This window comes from Enoplosus armatus, chromosome 20, assembly GCF_043641665.1.
Source record: "Enoplosus armatus isolate fEnoArm2 chromosome 20, fEnoArm2.hap1, whole genome shotgun sequence".
NCBI lineage: Eukaryota > Metazoa > Chordata > Actinopteri > Centrarchiformes > Enoplosidae > Enoplosus > Enoplosus armatus.
Window position 1 is genome coordinate 14,375,526 of NC_092199.1, and position 23,197 is coordinate 14,398,722.

Consider the following 23,197-nt stretch of genomic DNA (forward strand, 5'->3'; position numbering starts at 1 on the left):
ACCTTTTGAGAAAAATAGTGAGCATGTGAATATTGTGTCTTCAGTCCTCTCCATAAAAAGCTAAATGACCAAATTTAAACTCTTTCAGATCACACCTCTAAATCAACCCCTGCCTCGGCTCGACTTCGTGCGGGTTTCCTGTCCGTTTTGAGATTGTTCAGGTGTGTGACTTGTTGCAATAACCCCTCCCTCCCCAAAACCTTGTCAAAAATACACAGGAAAAAGGCGCATTGGTGCTTGTGACCGACTACACCCCATACTGTACCTTTTAGAAAAAATCTCAATACTGTACAGTAGCTCAGGAGTACTTTTTACAGATACAGCAAATATCCAATCAAACGAGGGGAGACAAGCAGCAGAAAATCATTTCTCTGCTCATAAGGTTTTAAAGTATGTACAGTTTTTTTTTTTTTTTTTTTTTTACATCTTTCACTTTCATTACAAAAACAGTATCTAAGTCCACCATTTCTTACTTTGTACAGTACTAACATTGAATTAAATCTTGTGGCTGAGAGGCAGTCATGAGGATGAGGAACAAAGGGGAAATAGAGAAAAAAAAAACTACAGAAAGGGAAACAGTCGAGGGTCGAGGATACAGGCAGGACTTTCTTCAAACCTCTGCAGCCCAAAAACAAAACAAAAACAAAACAGACAACTTTATCAACCTCTTATCCATGTCACAGTTCATAAACAAGGCTGTAATATATGTACACGGCACGCACAACCTTTTAACATCAGCCAGCTTGAAACAAGAGCACAATATGCCTCCGACAGCTAGACGATCAGACATCAACAGTTCATCCCTCCGTTTGTTTTGTTTTTTTGGGGGGGGGTGCACATTCATAGGAGAACTGAGGGTGGAGAGTTGGACCATGGGTGCAACGATTTGTTCTGCGGATCTGGCCATTGTTTGCAGAAAAATACAACCAAACCCACGGTCGGCGTCACCCACTCCCCAAAACACTGTTGAGGTTTAATTCCAACCTATAAACCCGGTCAAAAAACAAACAAACTAGGAAACAAGTCAAAATCAAACTGCATTTAACGCACCCTCCCACCCACCTATCAAATAAAATAAATTCTATATGTGTGAACTGTTGCAGTCGCTGTAAAATGTACATTGCTGTGAAAACTGTCCAGAAGAAGACTCCTGTAAGCAGAGGATATGTTGATGCTTGTTTTACGATCCATTGAGGGAAAGAAAAGAAGAATTCAGAAATAAAATATACTTACTCTCTGCAAAATAGATACAATTATGATAGGGATTAGGGTATTTGAGGAGGAAAACAAAACAATAAAAAAGGTACATCGTGTCAACTCACTTTTAATTTTTAGCCACATTTAAAATCTTAAAAATATTCATAAAAAGGCAAAATTCTCAGTCCCCAAAAATATTGTGTCATAGACTAAGGAAGAAATATCTTCAACCTGAAACACTGCCCTTCCACCTTTTTGTACACAATTGGCAAAAATATAGATATATATTAACAGCAATAACTTACCATTGTTTTAATTTATTCATTTATTGACTTCTAAGATTTATGTTGCATCTCCCATAGGAAGGAAGCTTCAGTTCTTATTTATACATCACAAAAATATTTAAATAAAAAATAAAAACTTCTAAAACCCCAAAGCTGTAGTCCCGCCTCGCTCTCCGTTCATGGCAGTTTGTCATTTGGGGCAACTGATCAGAGCATCAGGACAGAGAGACAGTATGGAGTCAAGGCTACATAAGGTCTAAACTGCTGTGGTTAAGGTTCGTTCCCAGCTCCTGGTTGTTGTTACTGCTGTTATTATTCCCAACCAACATGTCCGACTGTCCCGCTTGCCCACCGTGCATCCCTGTCATCCCGCTCAGCTGGGACATGATGGAGTTCTGGTCTGAGCTGAACTGACCAGGATCTACAGAACTACCTGGCTGTTGCTGCTGAGATAACGCTTGCTGCTGGGGTTGCGGAGGTTGGGGCGGTGCCATACTGGGGTGATGTTGGTTTAGGTGGCCTGGGTGGGGTGAGCCAGTCTGGGTCTGCGGAGAGATGCGATGAGGGGAGGGCTGGGGTTGAGAGGAGGGCTGCATGCGTGGGGACGGGCTGGAGTGCGGAGGCTGCGACTGCGGCCTTGGCGAGGGCTGAGGTGACCTGACCTGACTGCTGAGCGACCCCGCGGGGCCAAGTCCTCCTTGTCCTTGGAGATGGGGGTGGGGGGACTGCACCATCTGCTGGGGACTCATAGGACTGCTGTGGTGAGCTGGAGAGCCCCCACCGAGGTGCTGCTGTTGCAGTAGCCTCTGGTGGATGTTCTGGTGAAGCATGCCTTGGGATGTCTGCGGTAGTGGGGGCCCACCACCCCCTCCGCCAACTCCACCTTGCTGTTGTTGCCCCTGCCCTGGTCCGCCTTGTCCAGGCTGGAGCGGAGGTCCTCCAGTGCCTCCACCAGGTCCTCCATCTTGTCCTTGAAGCCCACCCATTGGATTTTGTTGCTGCTGCTGTTGTTGCTGCTGCTGTTGCTGCTGCATCTGCAGCTGATGCTGGAGCCTTTGCTGGAGCGCTGCAGCTACTTGTGACATGGAGTTGGGGTAGCCCTGCTGCTGGCCTAGCTGTCCTGGCCCACCCTGTGGTCCTCCTTGCTGCTGCTGGGGACCCCCTACGCCCCCACCCCCAGGCTGGGGTTGGGAAGTGGGGGGTATCCCCGGCTGTCCCTGGCCAGGCTGCATGAAGCCTTGCTGGCCTTGCTGCTGCTGCTGGAGTCCTTGAGGCTGCTGGAACTGCCCGTGGTTTCCCATCTGCTGCTGCTGCTGTTGTTGTTGCTGCTGTTGCTGCTGCAGTTGTCTTCTCATCAACAGCTCTCTGAACTGTGGAGTCATATTAGCCATGTTGCCTTGTTGCCCTGCTTGCATTGCTCCTTGTTGTTGTTGCTGCTGCTGCTGTAATGCAGCCATTTGCTGTTGCTGTAGATTCCCAGGCAACATTGGGCGCTGTTGTTGTTGCTGTTGTTGTTGTAACTGCTGAAGCTGAGCCATGGTGGGCATATTGCCTCCCCCTGCTCCACCCTGAGCCATGTTCATCCCTGGCTGGCCTGCCTGGTTCACATTAACCTGCTGTTGTCCATCGATGTTAGCAAGCTGGTTAGCCCCAGGCCCTCCTACACCAGGCAGCCCTCCAGCAGCCCCTTGGAACCTCACTCCTCCAGGGCCCCCTTGTGGAGGCCCTCCCACTACTCCAGGGCCACCCTGACCACCTTGATACCTGGCTGCTCTCTGCCTGATAAAAGCGGCCATAAGTGTTGGGTTGGAACGAAGGATGTTGAGGACTTGCTGCTGTTGAAGGGGTGAGCTTGGGGAGCGCAATGTTCTCAGGAGGTCTTGTAGTGCTGCCTGGGGTAGGTTTCCTGATGCAGCTGCACTTGCTATTGAAGTGGGTGCCCCCGCAGCCCCTCCTGATACACCCATTACCTGCATCAGCCCGCGGTTTCCTGGTTGCGGTTGTTGCGGATTCATCGGCTGCTGCTGTTGCTGAGCAACTGATGGCTGCTGCTGTGGTGCCATGTGACCCATCATGCCTGGCCTTTGTTGTGGGTTCATGGCTGGTCCCCCAGCACCCCACTGCTGGTTTGCCGACTGAAGCTGTCCTCCACCTCCCTGCTGGACTTGCTGAAGCTGCTGTTGAACTTGAGGTGGCAACTGTGACTGAGGGCCACCTTGCTGCATCCCTGCCAGCATTCCCTGTTGCTGTGGGTCTAACAAAGTCCTGCCAACAACTCCCTGAGCCTGGGGGGGCATGCCCTGGGCCCCAATGTGGGGCATGCCCATTTGGGCCTGGGTGTTCTGGTGGTGAGGATGTGGGGGTATCATGCCCCCTTGCCCCAAGCCACGGATCTGGGCCTGGGCCTGGGCCTGAGCCATCTGTCTCTGGGTCTCTGCGAGGCGCTGGATTTTTAGAGCTGTCTCTACAGCAGCCAAAGGGGGGCCTTGCTGCTGGCCTTGTACAGGCATGGACCCCTGGCCCTGGTTGGGTTGTTGCTGCTGCTGCTGGGGTGGGGTGGCTGGACCCAGTCCAGGTTTGCCCAGGGACTGGTGGAGAGGAGAGGCTCCAGGTGGTCTGGGGTTGTACGGAGGCAAACCACCAGGGTGCTGCTGCTGCTGGAGTTGCTGGACATTGGGAGGCTGCTGCTGGAGCTGAGGCACCATCTGCTGTTGAGGAGAGTTCATCATCCCCCCTCCACCTCCTCCACCTACTGGCTGAAACTGATGGAGATGGTGTTGAGGGAGCATTGTACCACCTTGCTGCTGAACCTGCTGTTGCTGGCCTGGAGTTCCCATTCCCCCCATTCCCCCCATCCCAACTCCCTGCTGCTGAGGAAGTGCAGGCATGTTCCCCTGGGTGGGTGTCTGCGGGGTAGGAGGCTGCGTGCCCACAGATGTTGGCGTACCAGGACCAGTTGCTCCATTGTTGGCTCCTGGAGAGGGCAAGCCATTGCCCCCTGGAGCTCCTCCAGGAGTGGGCTGGCCCACCCTCTGCATGCTGGCCATCCTCCTCCTTAGCATCTGAGCTTGCTGGAGCCTGTGCTGCAGCTGCTGCTGTCGGAGCTTGTGCTTGATGTTTAGGCAGAACGGAACTGGGCACTTGTTCTCCTGACAGTGCTTCGCGTGGTAGCAACACAACGCGATAAGCTGCTTGCAAATGGGGCAGCCACCGTTGGTTTTTCTCTTGCAGCCTTTCGTGTGCTGAACAACGCGTTTCATCTTCTGGCAGGACGGCAGAGAGCAGTTTGCGTTTCGACACTGGCAGGCGTGGACGAGGGACTGGATGCAGCGCTGAATGCTGAGGCGACGAGAGTCTCCGGGGCTCTGAGTGGTAGCGGCAGCCTGGTTGCTGCTCTCATCATCTAAACCAAGGCCTAACTTCTCCATCTTGTGCTCGTGGCCCTTAGTGTTGTAGCATGTGATGCAGAGGTCATAATCCTGTGAGGGATGGCATGAATGACAGTTAAACATTTTTTACAGTTTTACAGTTACAGGTTTTACAGTAACATAATTAATACTACAGGCTACATATTGTTTTACCACAACACCAGACCCACCAAAACAACCCTTCCCCAACTCACCTCACAGACGGTACAGTGGAAACGAGTCTCCACATGGTGCTTGCACTCATTACAAGTGTAGACAAAGCGGTCCTGGCTTTGGTTATGCAACTCCACCAACATGCACATGGAGCTCCACTTGGACCTTCTCAAAGAGCTGAACTCCAGGTGTTTGTCCCTGGCTATTGTCAGGAAAGCATCACGGCCGTCCATGAGGTCACATGCCATCAGGGGATCCGGGTCTACAATAGGGGGCAGTGCGTTCGCCATGGGGCCTGCGATCAGCCGGATCACGAAGAACACCTAGGACAGGAAAAAGAGGTGCGAACAGATGAGGCACAAGTGATATGTGGTCTTTCAAAATTAATGCAACTTTGTGCCAAAGTAAAATCTTCTTCAGTAAGTTGCTTGAGAGCGATAAGATGCAGACGGTTAATGAAGTACAAGTGATGTGTAATTTCTTTTTCTCATACCTCTTTGTGTTTTTCCATAGTGGCATAGAGTTTCTGTGAGAGGTCATTGGAGACATTGGGCATCCCTGGCTTCTTCTTATTGGCTCGGCTTAGGCTGCTCTTGTTCTTACTCGTCTTCTTGTTGTTCTTCTTCTTTGCGTTTTTACTGTCGCCTTTTGTGTCCTGCACAAGAAAGAAGGGGGGATATCAGTGATCACCAGATTAACAAGATCATGGATGGATGGATGGATGGATGGATGGATGACAGATCATAGCATTCTTACATCAATACTCTCATTGGAAGTGCTGTTCTCCTCCCTTTTCCTCTCTTCCTCCTCCTGCTCCAGCTCTTTGATGCTCTCCTCCAGCACATTGGGCCAAAAGTCACCCTCAAAGTAAGGCAACTCCTTGGCACTGGTCAAACGATCCTCTGTCGCCTGCTTGAAGATATCCTTTTAGGGTAAATTGAAAATAAAGTTAGTGTTTTGTGTGGATAGTATCCAAATCAGTCATTACTATCAGCTATACCATTATATGTACACTAATGTTAATCTTTATTGCTGTGCTACACACACTGGGGAGGGAAACATTGCCAAGGGGTTAGACAAGTATGATTGTTAAAGAAAAAGTCTCTGGTTCAAATCCTCCAACACATACTGCCTCTCTACCTTGTAATCGTGCACTATCCTCTCTGCCACAGCTTTGTCTAACATCTTCTTGTACCACTCCTGGAGGCGTTTGGGCTTTGGAATCTTCTGATCTGCAGGGTGACAGTGGAAGATGTAGTCGTCCCCTTCACTAGGTGGGCAGGCCCAGATGTGGCCAGTGGTGTAGCTGAGGAGGACACAATAAGCAAAATTAATTTACAGAGTAGCAAAAGTAAGTTGGTTGTGTGACAAATCAGAATAAAAATTACATAAGCATTCGGATACTCCTGATTAAAAAAAAATGTTTTCTTTGAGCAGCAGCACTCACCCCAACTTCTTCACATACTCCAAGTAGCCGATGAGGACTTCATGGTAGACTGCCGTTCTTAGACCGCGAGGCCGGAAGAAGTGTACACTGTCCAGGTAGGAGATGTATACTCGCCTGAGTGGATGACAGAGGAAATATTAATATATCAAATAGCATCTCATATATCATATAAAAAGGAAGTACTAAAATAATGTTTCTAATACAGTGACGTCCTTACCTCTGGTTAGGCTGAGGGCAGTCGGATCCATACTCTTGAACATGCATGCCAAAGAAGCAGACTTCTGCTCCGTCAATGTCCTCAAACGCAAAAAGAGCTTTTGTCCTGTATGGGAAAGACTCCGACATCTCTCCGCTGTCCACAAATCTGCAGAAAAAACATGAGTCTAAACTTACTGACTGTAAAAGAGAGTAAAATATATCTATAACTCCATACTTTTTACAACAACAAATTCTCAGCTAGATTAAAAAAAAACACATTTTAACATGCATCAGTGTTCTCACTTAATGGCAGAAATACATTTTTTTTTTTTTTTTTGTTCATGTTGAAGTGCGACAATATGTCTTGTTCTTCTACCTGGACTTCATGCCTGGTTTAACCTCCACCACTTTGTCAGAGACGTGGACGACGCGAATGGTGACTTCTCCAGCCTCTGGGTGACTCTGACGCTTCAGGAAGTCATTCACCCTTATCTCTAGGTAACTGCCCAACTTTGTCTGGGGCAACCCTGTAAAGCAAAACATTTTAAAGTAACTTTTAGCTACAAGAAACCTGATTGTAATCCAAATGTGTATATAGGTGTACATGTGATATACTGTGCAAAGCCATAGAGAAACAGAGAAAGTGGAAAACTAAACGGAATTATTATTATTACTGATTTTATGCAACTACAGAGTCGTGAGTCAGTCAATGGTAACAACATGAGATTAATGTGTGACAGCAGTCTCATATGAATAGGTCAAATGGAGGTTGAACACATGTTCAGAACACCAGTTTCCTGTATGAAATAGGTATATAAGTATAACAAAGCATCAGGACAAAATGGGATAGAACCACAAGAAGCATTGCCACTTACTTTTGGCAGAATACTTGTTCTCTTTCCTCGTCTTATTTGCCTTCTTTAAGCAACCGTCACATACAAAACTATGGAAACAAGGGGGTTAGATCAGTTGAATTGCATAAAAAACGATGTTTAGCAAATGGCATCAGGACTTTTGCATGAACCTTGAACCATGAACTACTGGAAGTTGAAATAGCTACTCACCCCAATGGCCAGATTGTGTCATTGTGCAAGACACAAATCTGATGCATCCTGCGTCCACAGTCCATACATTCAACAAGCCTGAAAAGACGGACAGAGGTGAAGATATATATATATCACACACTGAAGTCCTTGAAACTAATTTGGTTTAATCTTTTTTCCCGTTGCTAAGATTTGACATTTGGCGAGGAGTTAACTTACAGTTCAGGGTCCAGTGTGTCATTCTTCTTCTTCTCAAACTGCTCCTTGTTAATCGATCTGAAATGAATTAAGAGGGAGTATGAAAATATGTAGAACAACAAGAGGAAATACAACGATAAAAGCAGAACTGTTACATAATCTGCCCTGTCAAACTGTCAAATATGATTTAAAGAGTAGGTAGAAAATGTAAAAATGACAGTTCATGAAATGTCAATATGTTTCAAATAGATACATGATTTTTTTTTAACTGAAGTTATCTTGCATATTAAATGGACTAATACTCACGTCTGTGGCTGGGTGGGGTCGTCGCCCAGGGAAACCGTCTCTCCCTGGATCTCGTTGAAACACTTCTCGCAGAAGTGGTACCTGTTAGCAAGAAGCCCAAATTTTGGTGAACTACACCGTTCCCCACAGCACAGTCAATCACAGACAGCGCACGGGAGGGCAGTCAGCGATTGGTACAGGACATGGGCAAGGCAGGGTGCCACAAGCGGAGCAAGCAGGAAGTAGGAGCGCAGGACAGCAGGAAGTCGTCATCGCAACAGCCAGTCATGATTTTGAGGGGTGAGGGTGAGGGGATGGGTTTGGAGGTGCATGGTTGGTCAAGGCAAAAGCAAGCCAATGTTGATATCACAGCCATTGGAAGGGAGGACAGACAAGTCGTATGGACCAGAAACGAGACGAGACGAACATCCAAGACAACACACAGCAGAGAGCCGAGGCAAAGCACAGATTAGCAATTTGGACATGAGAGGATGAGCAACAACCACCATCACAGATAGCAGAGCAGGAGCAGAATCAACAGGAGCTAAATGTGAGGAGGGAACTGCAGCAGGAGGTTTCGGCACAGGACATAATACAGACACTGAACAAATGTGAACAAGTAAGCACAGACAACTGCTCAGCTGTTCATTCATTCAAGCAGTTCATTTTAAAGTCGGTCCTTTCACATTCTAGTAAGGTTTTCATGGGTGTGTAAAAGACCTGGTAAAATTACTGCTGCTTCTTCCTAAAAGAAAACGTGTGGTAATGGAGTGTTCAAAAGATACTTTGATGCAAAAAGCACAAATAGCACTTGAGGAACAAGGCATTTTCTTTCAGCTTTGTCTGTGCAGCCTTTTCTGTAAACACTGACAAATACTTTTTCAAATATTCTGTGCTGAGGTGTTATTTATAGATTGGTTTAGTGACTAAGAAAAACTTAAAGAATGTGAGAAGAGAGGACGGACTGTTAAAATGCCAGTGCATTAGGCACCACATGAAGGTATAAAAACAGGGAATATGAAGTGAAGGTAAGTGTTTAGGGAAACAAAATTAATCAGATGAACACTTCTATCTTATCTTCCTCATTTTCTCTACAATTCAATTCAATTCAATGTGTACTGTTTAAATGTTTTCCAATATTATCCCTTCCTCTTTTACGACCCATCCATCCATCTAGTCATCCCTCCGCCCTTTATTACAAGGGCGCTTCCCTCCCTCCATACCTGTTCTGGTAGCTGAAGTAAGCAGCATCTCTGGGAATAGTGCACAGCTGCTTTCCGTAGCAGCACAGTGTCTGAGGAGAGAACTCCAGCTGATGGACACAAACAAAAAACGGGAAAAAGAACATATTAATCTCCTGACCATCAACAATGGGAACTTTAGTCACACACACACACCTCGGCTAATCATGGGACAATACACACTTGATACGAAAAAGATCTCTCTGGGCTTCCACTGGTAGTTTACATTAACTGGCAATGTATATGATAGAACTATAAATGATAACAAGCGAACTGTAATACGTGTTGACTGGGACATTAACATATCAAAATCTGTGATGAAAAAAAATGAAATATCATATTAGCAAGGACAGCGCAAGTCCTACTGTGTGAGATGAACCTACATCCACACTGCAGCTGTAAAAACTCCCCCAGCTGCGCGGAGGTGAGCCAACTTCTGTTTCTGCTTAGTTTTGTAAAAAGTAATTACATCAAGCTCTACTTGGCTTTGTCTCATTGTCAGAGGTAGCCATTCAGCCAGCCTCTTATAATAAGGGCCGATTGGTTTTGTTATTTGTCTGCAAAACCAAAAATAGCAGAGTCTAATGAGAGCTGAAATGTGATATCGCGGTGGTATGCCCAAGGCCAAATTTAGCTATGAACCACTTCACTGCTTCCATTTTCAGATGTGAATGATGGGAGTTAATTTCTGCATCTGAAACACACTCAAAACATTAATATACTTATCCATACATATCTATATCTCAAAGGAAGGCTCTGTTCACCTGATGGGAAGTTTACAGGCTGAGCATTACCAACTGAAGTTGGTTTCAAAGCCAGGAATTTGAAAACCTTTTTGGTGTTACCGTTCAGCCTGTAACTTTACAAAGTATAGATTTGTGAATAGAGCAGTCTTAGAAAATACAGTAAGAGTACTGACAAGTGTGCATGTAAAGGGAAATCAGTCTATGTCAAATACTAAGATAAAAAAAATCAACAAAAGTCACTCTTCAACTTCATCCCACATTCACAATATCGCCCCTCACCAACATACATTTACAATTACACCCATCTAGCGCTCTGTCTCACCTTCCTCCCACAACAGTAGCCAAGGCTCTGCATGACAGGATCGATCTCCTGCTCAAAAACCTCGGCCAGCTTGGAGCAGTACTTGTAGACTCTGGATGTTTTGCGGTTGTACAGCCAGGCGTTGTTGAACATCAGCCAGATGTCATCCACGTACTGCCAGGGGTCCTGGTACTGACCTACAACCAAAGCACAAAGCATGGGATGATGGAATGAGAAAACTTTTGTGTGTTCTTTGTAACACAGCATGACAAAAAGGTGCACTACAATGGAAAAAATTAACCTTTGTAATATTTAGCAGCAAGCACTAACCTGTGTCAAGCTTTCGCTTGATAGTAGACAAGTCCATGGGGTTCTTCACAATGTCAAAGTAGTCCTGCAAGAACACAATGAGCATGTATTAAAATTGAGCTGTTGAAACGGAACCCTGGAAACTACATCCTGGTAAATATACCACAAGCAACAGCAGTCAAGAGGTGTTGGATTTCCACCCAAGTTCTCACAAAGTGGGGGAGCTACACCAAAGACAGTACAGACTGTGGCAGTTTCAGTTAACCAAGTGAGGAGAAGAACACACTGTGACATGGGGAACAGTGACCAGGGACAGTGCAGTTTATACAAGGCACAAGAACAAATACATGCATGGACTCGGCATGGATACATACAGGTATGCACAGCAGTTGTGGGTCTACAGGCATTCTGAAAGGCAGAGACTCTGGATCTTGTCTGTAGAGAGATTCGAGTGTGGGCATCAGGGCCTGACGAAGCTCCTCTGGCTTGAAGACTGGGGAGAAATGGAGATCAGAGAGGAGAATGGGATGAAAGAGTAAACTGAAAAACTTTTATTTTACACTGCTTCAATTACCCCTTTGGCTTCCAAGACAAACACATGACACGACATGTACATCAATAATATCCAAGGGGATGTTTGTGTGCAAATAAGATCAGAATCCCTCCTTACTCTTCTTTTTCACTGCGGCCTGTGGTGTCTCCGACGTCTCCTCTTCCTCTTTCACCTCCTTCTTTATCTCCGGTTTCCTGTCTTCCGTCTTCACACACGCTGTCTGCGTTGTAGTAGACGTATCCATGGGAACCCCTTTACCTCCCTCTCCAGAACACTCTTCCTTTTTCACTTCTGACTTCACAGGCTTTTCCTCTGTTTTGAGGTTGCTGAGCTTCCCTCCTTTGGAGCAGCTGCCGGTATCGCTCTCCTCCTCCTCATCCTGCTGCTTGATTTCCATCTTGGGGTCAAGGTTACCTGCTGAAGCGTCCGACTGTGGCTGCTGGGAGGAAGTGTCCAGGCTGCTGACAGAGGCTGGAGTCAGGGCCTGACTGTCTGCTGGGAATGAACCCTTTTGGGACAACTAGAGAGAGACATAGAAACACATTCAGGTGCATGGAAATATAGGGGATATATAGGGAAGCAGGAGATTAAAATAAACCTTAAGGACATGAGTTACTGCGACAGAATCAATGATATCTGTAGAATAAAGTGAACTGGTCTTAATGTTAAAATGTCTAAGTATGTGAAAGGCTAAATCACACTGACCGGAGTGCGTGGCAGCTGAGCTCCGTGCGGCGTTGAGCTGGAGCCCAGTCCGGGGTGAGATGGAGTGGTCGAACCAGCTGGCCCCATGTGCTGCTGCTGGAGGGACTTGTTGGAGCCGGGGCCCTGGCCAAGCTGGTTCTGCTGGGGGACTGAAGGTGGAGCCAGCTGTGGTGCATTAGGGGTATGCGGCTGAGGGGTCTGGGACCCAGCTAGCCTGGGGGGTGTTTGGTGAGGAGTAGGAGATCGGCTGTGAGCAGGAGAGGGCGAGCTGCCACGCATGGCCGCCAAATGGGGGATGGAGTTGGGTTGCTGGTTTGTGTTAGATGGAGTCATTGAGGAAGCAGGGGCTCCAACAGCTGAGTTGGGACCTCCGCCACCCACGCTCTGAGGACCCATGGGCCCCACTGCGGAGACGCTACTGGGACCACTGGCTGAACCTGGCTGTGCTAGAGGACTAGCAACTGGAAGAGAGGGAGGAGTGCCCATCTGCGTCTTAGGATAGAAGAGGATGAGGGTAAAGAGATGGGTGACAGACAGGAAGGGTGCACAGGGTCAATAAAAGAATCTGAATAAAATCTCTCTGACTAACAGGAAAAAGAACTTCAGGCCACCTTACCTGTGCCATGCCCGCCTGTGCTCCAGGTTGAGCCATCCCAGGCTGAGCTGTTCCAACTCCTGGTCCTGACCCAGGAAACTGTCCCTGGGACAGATACTGGTTCTGAAGCTGGTTGACATTGGGCTGCCCCATCCTGGGTCCGACCATTCCCATCTAGAGGTATAAAAAGGGCAGGGGTCTTAAAAATGCGTATGCAACTTTTTCTGCCAAGCCATTTGACTGGCTAATGAAGCACTTTTTGCAAGTTAGTGTGTAACAATTCATTTTCTTTTAAAGATTGTGTTTGATATGCATACTTCTGTCCTGAAACAATAAAAACCGTGGTGTGTTTAGTACTGACCTGGTTTCCAGATGCTCCCATGGGGAGAGGAGGCGTGGACCTCTGGCCCATAGACTGCATCCCCATCTGATTGAACTGATTCATACCTGACAAAACACAGAGACTGTTATGATACACCACATAACATTTCATGTGGAAACCACACTTCATATTGTATTTTCTTATATAATAGTTCCCATACATGTGCAGTGCAAATGTTGTTATGTAAAAGTGTGAAGTGTCAACACCAGGGCAAAAAATATCACAAGCCTCCAGTCTTAATACTAATGAACAATTCCTAAGGAAAACAGGTTTCAGTCACTTTGACTTGAATTAACATTTGAGCTGATACAACAGATACAATGTGTCAAATGTTGTTCCTACCATAAACTGGTGAATTAAAATACTGCATTCTGGTTTCCCAGTGGTTCTTTACCTGGGCCTTGCATCCTGTTGACCATCTGATTTGGTCCAGGTGGTCGCACCATTGGTGGGTCAGGGAGGGGACCGTCTGTAAAAAGATTAAGAAAATCAAGCTGGTATCTGTGCACAGGAGATAGGGGGAGGTGAAAATGCCCTAACTAAGTGTGTGTGGAGAGGTTTGTACAAACTGGAATGTTTCATCCTATTTTCTGTTTGTTTGGTCAGATAGATCAGTGGCATTTGGACTCATGTGGCAACAAATGATTGAACAGAGACACCTGGAAATGCGAGTTTTTCTTTCAAAGGATCTGTGGGCCAGTTCATAAATAATGTGTGTATAATCTGAATCCACTCAAGAAACAGACAGTACACCATGAGCCCATGATACTAGCATGGCAAAATGAACTCCGAAAAAAAACACTGGTAAGGTGTAATGCATGGCAAAAGTAACAAGGAATCCACATTAACTCCCATTCTCAGCTATACTGGACTTAATTGAGCCCTGAGTATAATTCTGCCAAATGCAGCAGAAAGAAGACATCAAGGTAACACAATATGATACTAATAATCCTGCAGTCACACATCACGGCGTGTCATTATGTCGCATTCCGCCAGATTAAATTAACATTCACATGAATGTGTGCGGCCCGGTGTAACATTAGCTCATCCAAGTCTGCATATGCTGCATGTCCACTCACTTGGAGGCAGTCCAGTGGGGGGCTGACCCATGCCAGCAGGCCCGAGACCCAGACCCTGCTTCTGGAGCCGAGTCCTCCTCTTCTCCTCCAGCTCCTTCTGGATCTTATAGATCTTCTCCGCTAGCAGGTGATAGTACTCAGCCTGTCAAAGAGAGGTTAACAAAATAAGGGAAACGTGGCAAACTTCTCAAACGTGAAAGAGCAGTTGAAAAGTTTTTTTCTGACCTCTTAATAACTAAGGAAAAGTTAGTTTCACATGCAGGAAGGCCTTTACCAGCTGCAGTAAACCTAAGGTAATTTACCTGTCAGGCTCATATGCTGTAGGTTTTCACCCACATCTCATAATGGCACAAGAAACGTGAATTCTTTCACTTTTGAGACTGATCTGCGACAGAACGAGTGACTGGCTACAGCCACAAAATGACAGGCAAACAGTGTCTGTCAGCTAAAGGAGAGAGCAACTTACTCTACTGTTGGCTGACTCATACATGTCTCCCTCAACTTTTCTGGCATAGGCCACCAGGTTCTCCATTCGACGGTCCTTGAGGGCAGCAGGGTCTGGAGTTGGAAAGATGGCTTGAACACTGTGGGTGGGAGAACAAACAGTAAAGGAAAGCAAAAAGACGAGGAAAGGGGGGTGGAGGTGAAAAATGATGCAACTGTTAATTCCTGTCATTTTTTCACATTTGTGTTGATATGACATCTGAACCCTAATCATAGTCCCTTTGAGAGAGTTTCTGTGTGGGTACCTGTGTTGTAGCTGGGCTAGCAGTACACTACGCTGTGTGTTTCTTCGTATTAACTTAATACACAAACAAGATTGTGATAAAATGCACAGTGCAAAAAAAGGAGTGTGGGTCTTCTTTAATACTTACAGTTTGTGTACCAAGTGGTTTCGTAGGTCCTGCGTGATGTCCTCATGCCAGCTTTTCCTCATGCCTGAGGCAGAGGGAGGGCCTGCTGTGGGCATGGAGCCGACACCACTGGCATCATTCATCAGACTGGAAGAGATGGGGAGGCATCATATTAATTACTTACTTATTAAAAAAAACAGGTCTGATCTGATGTAGAGTAAAATGCTGAAAATCTGAAGCTCTTAGCCGTGATAGGTGCTTCTTATCAATGTACCCGCCCAATGGCATGCTATGGTGTTTGTGTTCCTTCTTACCCTTGGCTGTTCACATTGAGGTGCATCATGGTATCCTGCAGCAGGCTGGCTTGTTGGCTCTGAGAGGAAGCTCCCACACCTCCATTGACTCCCATAGGATTTGCACCTAAACATGGAAAGACCAGTGCACATAAGTTAGCATTCCTTACTACTAATAATAATGCAGTTCTATACCTTGCTCTTGGACATGTACCTTGTAATGTCTTAAAGCCTCAAAGCATATTCTTTAGGTGCTGATTAGACTGTATCTACAGGCTCCTCTATTCTTTTACCTGGAGCACTTTAAAAAAGGTATTTTGGTAGGCAATTGGTTTGGTGGGCAATTTGGTTTGGCAATAAACAACTGAAATCTAACTCCCTACATAATGCCCTTACTCTGTTGAACTTTTCAAAATTCTTGTCTGGGCTCTGGGAAAGAGATGTTATGTCTTTGTGTGAAAAGAACTACCTGGATTTGAATGCATCTAAAACCAAGGAACTGATTATTGATTTTAGACGTAACAGAGACGCAGCCAAGGAGTGTGTCATACATAATCAAAGTGTGGAAATTGTCATACAAATATTTTGGTACTATTTTATTTTTAACGCTGGGGCAGAGAATTCACCTTCCCCCCAAACTAAATTCCTTTTCTGTCAGTCCCGTCATCCTCTGTCGTTTCTATCAATCTTATATTGAACAGCATTGTTGGAGTCCGTTCCAAGATCTCCGGTGTGAAACAAAGAGACCTGAATTCTTTTTGCAACCAACAAATCCTCCAGAAAGCAGCAAGTACTCTGGCCTCTTCTGGACATGTTCTTGTTAGTGAATGCCATCAGGGCGTTGTTATGTTTTACCTGCTTGTAAAACGAACCACTATTCTAAAATCATGCCTTACCGCTGCAATTCGACTACTAAATGCTCCATGTTTTATCTGATCTTTTTATTGTGTTCATCAAGTTTATTTATCAACAATATTTACAGATTAAATTCCATATTTAGCTCCCTTGTATCATTGTTATTGTGTTTTGTGTACAACAAGTAGCTGTGATTAATAAAGTTGTTTGTATTGTATCTTTCTACTGAAAATACCTGGACAGTGAAGCAGGTGAGCATGCAACCTAACTCACCCATTGGGTTCAAAGGCCTCATGCCAGCCTGGCCTTGCAGGCCTTGGTTGGGCATGTTGGGCTGGGCAGTCTGAGCCTGGATCTGGTTGCCCTGATAGGTGAGGCCCAGGGCTGCATAGGCTCTTTCTATGGAGCTGGGGTCGATCTGGCTCTGTGGGTTGAGGTTGGGGGTACTTGATTGGCCACCAGGTACTGCCCCAAGAGAGCTGCCCAGACCTGCAGCGGCCGCACCAAGTAGAGCTGTGAGGACATAAAAGAAGAGAGGAGAAGGTTAATAATACATCTGATCTGTTTAAGAAAACCCTGTGACTGAACATTTATGCAGAACAGAAAATTCCAAAACTCAAATCATATTATCGTTAAGTACACTATAGATTATGTTTAGCTCACTAATACTGTAGACTAATAAGGTGTGGTTTCCAATACAGTACAAAGTAAGACGAGGCAATATCGGCATCACAATATTAATACAAATACTTTTCTATATCAATATACTATACAAAAATCACATACAACAAGTAAAACTGGTGAAGATATAACAACAACACAATATGATAATATCATTAAGACGAACAGTGTAGTGTGAACAATAGGAATGTATAAGTATAGCGATGTTTGGTCAGATACAGACACTCACACTGCGGGTTCCTCTTGTCCCCAGCATTCTTCAGTGGCAGGCAGACAGGACAGTCATGTCGCGTACAGTTCTTCCAATGGGAGATGATCTGCCTTGATGATGCACAGTGAGCAACTGAGGATGAAAAAGGGCAGAAAAGACAGTAAGAGATGGTAAACACAGAGGTATGTGAGGGAGGGGAAAGAGGCAGAAGAACAAGAATGACACAAAGGGAGGGAAAAGAAAAATGAAATAAAGGAGATACCTAAGAAGAGCTGCTGAATCAACAAGACACAGGAAACCATTATGAAGTTAAAGTAATGCTGATGTTGTTTTATCTTTTTATTATTACCCAAAACAAGCTAACAATCTACTAACAAGTATTGTTTTTCAGAATTCAGAACTGCCCTGGCCATGTCCATTGTAATGAAGGAATATGTCAACATATTCGATATGGTTTCCTTGTGTTTGATTTATGTTTTTGGACTACACTCTATAGCAAATGGAGGTACAAGCAATATAAAAATGGGTCAAGACAGATTTGTGACTGGTTAAATACACAATAATTGTGATCTCACTAGGTTTGTTGGTTATAATATAAAAGAGAAAATAACTCTGCGTTATCCTTAATAACACCTGATATCTCTGTAACCAGCCTGCTTGTCAAACACAGAGACACATAATAACTATCCTCTGAGTGCAGGAGATTGCAGCATCCCTTCTACTCACCCTGACAGGACTTGCCAGCCTGGCAGTGAGTCATGTGGTTGAGGACGTTCTTCATAGTGCGGCAGTGGGGCAGGTTGCACTGCCGGACTTCACCGTTGGCCTGCTCCCGCCGCTGGCACTTGTGTGCATGCAGCAGGAGCACCAGTTGCTGCTGGATTAGCTTGCGCTTCTCAGGGTCAGCTGTGGGTGGTGCTCCGGCTGCAGCAGATGCTGCAGAAACCTGGGTACCGGGACCCACCAGGCCTGCCTGCGCATTGGGCACCATCCCTGGGGCCCCTCCCACAGGTGCCCCAGATGGACCGCCCACACCTGTCTGTGACTGCTGGGAGCCCTGGTAAGTGAAGTGGGAGGGAATAAGAAGAGGCGACGTGGATGAGACAAGTAAGCAGTAAATAAATAGGAAATAAGGAGGGGTAAGGTGGAAGGTAACAGGGAGTAGGGAGAGGAAGAAGAAAATAAGGTGGTGGTGTTACATTTACAATGCGGTGAGTGAGGTAAGTGAAAAGAAACAGAGCTCATACAGAGCAGTAAAACGGTGCGGTGGGTTCAACGGAAGAGGTGGGAGATAAGGGAATCACTTTGATTTGATACTTAAATCTGCCAACTTGGTAAAATAATTATAGTGCAACTCTTTCTTGCATCTGACACAAACATTTTTTTCCAGTCAGTTTGTATTTGTTCCCTACCATGGCGGCCATTCCTGGCATGGGCTTCTTATCCAAGTTGAACTGGGCCAGGCTGTTGGCCATGGGACCTTTGTTCTGAAGCTGAGGGCCCAGCCCTGCACCTCCCAGACCTTGATTCCCCTGCCCTGCATACGGACCTCCAAAAGGGCCCCCCGGGTTCCCCATCATGCCCATCTAGGAGAGAAGTTAGTGAGAATGATGAAGAGATATGAAGAGTAGAAGAGAGTGATGTAGGACACATCAGGCAAAGTAAGACAACAATAAACTGTGTTGTTGCAACCACATTTCACTGATGTCATCAGTGATAGCATTTGAACTGCACATGTAATAGTATTTTGTGTTCTGGCAGTTTGCAACATAATCTTTCATACTGATATTTCCTCACAACGTGAACTCCGTCAAAGTTAAAGGGAAGCTTTCATTTCCCAAAAGAACATTAGATTGTCTGTTTTTACCACTTTTTATTGCTCAACAACAATTAAGTCACCAACTACAGAAGGGAGACTTTTAAATCGGTTAACCATGTTACACCATCAAATAATGTGTAATTGAACAATTAGAAAATCTTATAAAACATATGCAAACCAAAATGTAACATCATCAGCAGTACCAGTAGCCTGAAGAGTGGGTAATAGCAATCTAAAATGAATAGTTCCCCTTTCCTCCCTGTACATTGAAGGGTTTTTTTTTTGTTTTTTTTTAAATCACTGATCTATTCATCATCAGTACCCCTGTTTCTTTCCTCTCCTCATTCCGTCCATCCCTTTCACAAGCGGTTGCATTTTTCTTTTATTGCTTCCTATACCTAACCCAGAAACCCTATCACTGCTTTTGATCTCTATAGCTAAATCAAACATCAGTGTTTCCACCACATTCATTCATTCAGCAGCAGCCTGCCACTGCAACATTTTTACTGTCACTCCTGCGGGACTGTCAATCACACAAGCAGAGCAGTTTTCTGCCACTTCAACTCCAAGAAAAAGCATGCTGTGTATAGCTCATGGTCTGTATACATAGATACGGTCATGGACCAAACACACTACTTTGTGGCTGTATAGGGAGAAAAAAGCATCTCTTATTGAGTGAAGAACCAAACTAGATCCTACAATAAAGTAGCTCAAGTTCAAGGAAAAACAACGCCAAATATAATTTGTGAATAGGTTTTGCACATAAAAATATGGTCTTGACCTATCAATCGCTCAAAATTTAGCTGTCTTAACTTTAACTTTAATTACTAAATCATGAAATACAAGTAATGATGCCTTTATAATTATATACCAAAGCTTGCTGAAATTAGTCCATGTTTCCGTTTCAAAAGTTAAGGTTTTGGGTAGCATTTTGGGTAAATGTTTTTGAGCATTCACTGGAAGATTATGCAAGTTCTACAATTTAGTATTGGAGAGAACAACATTGTGCGTATACTTGAAATATGAGATTTGTTTCTTGTTCCATTAATTGCAATCAAAGCTTGTCAATCAAAAAATGTATGAAATATGCAATGTTAAACCATTTTCCATAGGAAAAGAACAACATTTCAATAATTGAGGAGTCCCTACCTTGTTCATTGCTCCAGGTTGCTGACCTCTCATCCCAGCCTGGCCCCCAGCTCCCTGCTGCTGTAAGGTCTCAGCCAACAGGTTGCTGTTGCCACCCATCCCCTGATTCCCAAAGCCCATCCTGGGGGAGCCATTCATCACCTGGCTCCCAATCATGCCTGGCTGCTGTTGTCCATTATTGCCTTTCTGCTGCGCTCCCATCATGGCCCTGTTCATGCCACCCATCATTCCAGCTGCCGCATTCTGTTGCTGCTGCATCATGTTGGCCTGCTGCTGAGGGGAGAGGCGCTGCTGTTGCCCCTGGCCCATCATCTGCGGAGGCCCCTGGCCAGGGGATGCCTTCATGTTCGCCAAGTGTTGCCCCATGGCAGTGGGGCCACCTGGGCTGCCCATGGCTCCTTGGTGTCCTTGTTGGGTTGAGGTGGGCGCCCCTGACCGCAAAAGTTCGGAGAGCTGTTTGTGCTTGGCCACCGCATCCTGGCCTCCGCCAACACCCCCAGGAACCCCTCCAGGTCCAAGCCCAAGACCCATTCCTCCTGCCCCTCCACTGCCTCCCCCAGGACCCAGCCCTGCAGGTCCTCCTCCCAGAGTGGTGTGCAACTGGCTGAGGTCCCCTCCATTGACCAGGCCTGGTTCATTAGAGCTGATGAGCTCGTCTGGGAGATCATGCTCCAAGTCAAACAGTGAGCCGAAATCTAAAATGGGGAAGAAATACAAAGTTTAGGAGGGGGAGACAATGAGATAGGAGACAAAGCAGGGAAAGGTTGAGGGGAGGACAAAAAGGGCCACAGCCATGTTAAGCTGGTATAATCCTTCATTTTTCAGCATGACTGAGTGAAAATGCAATTGCATGCTTGACATTAAAAACTCATAAAAGCTGTTTAGTGGTGTATGACCAATTTACTCCCATCAGAAATTAATAACATGCCACCAAGCACAACAAGTGAGCCCTAACTACAGGTGAGATCAAAAAGAACTTCAGTGTGCATGAAGCTGCCTGCACAAACATATATGCAAACACACACGCCCACATGGCCGGCACACACAGAGATTCCCTGACCAGTAAAGTGATTCACCATGCTGCAAAGACAGGTTTGTACAGACAAGGTGACAAATGGACCTTTTCATAGAAGTTAAGCCACAAAATGGAGCCAAGTCAGTGGAGACGCACACTCACTATGTCAGTCTGTATCCACTGAGTTCAGCAGCACACAGTTTAGGAAATCAAGAAAGATACATGATGGACATCATGTACCTTTCTGTATCTTTAAGATGGACATCAAGACCAGAGTACAGAAGTCCTGATATCTGCTCTTCCATAAATCAATGTTTTTCTAACACTGTAAGGTACCACATACTGTCTACCTCACCCAACCAACATCCAATTAGTTGTTCATGTCATTTTTCTAGCTACAATACGAAACATTTACTCATTAGAGATCACAAAAGTTAAATGTGTTTTTGTCTGTTTCATATAACTACAAAATGAATATTTTAGATTTCTGGTTACAGGTCAATTAAGTAAGCGATAAAGACATCACTTTCAGCTCTGGTCACTTAAGGTCATTTGCCATTGTGATAAATTAAATGACTGATCTACAATGAAAATAATCTGCAATTGCAGCCATAACTTTTAATGAACTAATCTGAAAATTAACAAATAGTCATAGCAGACAACACCAACTTCAAATGTACACCAATTCCTCGCCATATGCTTTTATTTCTCAACTTAACTACGAAAACTCAGCATGGAAGTGTCACAAATAGTCTTATAAGACAACACATTTGAGTGCAATACATTGCATCCCTTATTTACTGCTCCTTTTCTTGACAGCACTGCACTGACCCTGCAAATGTATCATGCAAGGTAACGTAAACGTGTGCAACGTCTGGTTGATTTAACCGTAAAAGTCCCTTACCACAGATGTTGACTGTCAGTGACAACCTTAGCTGGGTGGACAAGATGCAGCTGTGCATGGTAAAATTATTGAGTGGTCAAATCTGGGTGACTATTCCGTGCTAGGAGCAGTATTTGCTTGCTTACTTGACTCGCTGGTTAATATCGCAGTGGCTTGGCATGGCGCTGTCCATGCTCCACAGTTTTGTTCGCAGGCCACTATTCCAGCTGCTGTCACACGCCATCCACAAAAAACACACCAACAATGGCAAATTGAACGATCAGTCGGACCCGTGGGCCTAAATTTAGCTCTCCCATTAGGCTTTCCCCACCACCATCGGTAACCTCTGCTTTCACGAACACTCTCAGCGGTAGCTAACGTTAGTTGGGAAAGGGTCCGAGTTATGATGGGGCAACACAACAGATTGTTTTAGACGTTAGAAGCCTCGAAAACTAAATTAACAGAATGGGGTTAACTGTAGCTGACAGTCAATTTGGCACAACGGTAAGACACCAAAAACTTTGTCTTAAGTTGGCTTGGCATTGGGCTTATTTTCAGCCCGGCTAAAGTAGCCATTAGACACGGGGCCGTCAGTTGAGGACCCACATTCTGTTAGCTAACCTAGCCTTAGCCGAATGGCTAACAGAGCTACCTCCGGCTAAAATGGCTGTTAGCATGCGAGCTAGCTGGGGGAGCTCTTCTTCACGTCCGACACACACTCACTACTAGCAAGCTAACATTAGCAAGCTACGACAAAAACAGAGGAGTAATCCCGCGTCTTCTTCCTCTTTCAAGTAAACCCAAGCCGCCGAAAATGAACAAACTTAACGAATAACACCGTAACAAATGATATCATAAAACAATACTTACCATTTCCATCGCTGGCGGAGGCGGAAAGTGCCGGAGAGGAGAGTTTAGGCCTCTTGGCTGAAGGCGGGCCAGAGTCCAGAACGTTCTCGGCCATATTTTTTCGAAATAAAAATATATAAAGTATCCACAATTGCAGACGTTTTCACGCCCTTAGAAGCTCATTCCTCTTCGTTTCCAATATTGCGACTTTTCCCCCTCCTTTTGGGGGACTAAGAGGGGGAAAGTCCCGTGTACAAATTACTCCTCTTTCCCTGGGTTCGCCTCTCGATTTCAGCCTCGGCGTATATCAACCCCCCTCCCTCCCTCGTCGGATTTTTTGTTCTTTATAAATTTCTGCCAGCGGAGGAGGAGGGGGTCGGTGAAAGTAAAGAGGGAGACACACGCAGCGGCTTCCCTCTAAACTTACACAGCCTCTTCGGATGT

General features: G+C 45.6%; 1 protein-coding gene across 1 annotated transcript; it reads right to left on the reverse strand.

Annotated features, from left to right (window-relative positions):
- Positions 1-1,323: 1,323 nt before the first annotated feature.
- Positions 1,324-22,952, reverse strand: ep300a (E1A binding protein p300 a). The gene is made up of 31 exons (XM_070927691.1): positions 22,775-22,952; positions 20,007-20,701; positions 18,451-18,624; positions 17,765-18,095; positions 17,057-17,170; positions 16,420-16,659; positions 15,313-15,418; positions 15,020-15,145; positions 14,611-14,728; positions 14,145-14,286; positions 13,460-13,534; positions 13,045-13,130; positions 12,705-12,857; positions 12,089-12,580; positions 11,501-11,903; positions 11,205-11,323; positions 10,852-10,915; positions 10,543-10,718; positions 9,457-9,545; positions 8,255-8,335; positions 7,970-8,026; positions 7,772-7,849; positions 7,583-7,650; positions 7,084-7,234; positions 6,727-6,873; positions 6,510-6,623; positions 6,203-6,368; positions 5,819-5,986; positions 5,556-5,717; positions 5,104-5,385; positions 1,324-4,960 (listed from the first exon to the last, which is right to left on the reverse strand). The coding sequence occupies exons 1-31, from the start codon at positions 22,866-22,868 to the stop codon at positions 1,727-1,729; spliced, it is 8,505 nt and encodes a 2,834-aa protein (XP_070783792.1). The 5' UTR covers positions 22,869-22,952; the 3' UTR covers positions 1,324-1,726.
- Between the last annotated feature and the right edge of the window lie 245 nt (positions 22,953-23,197).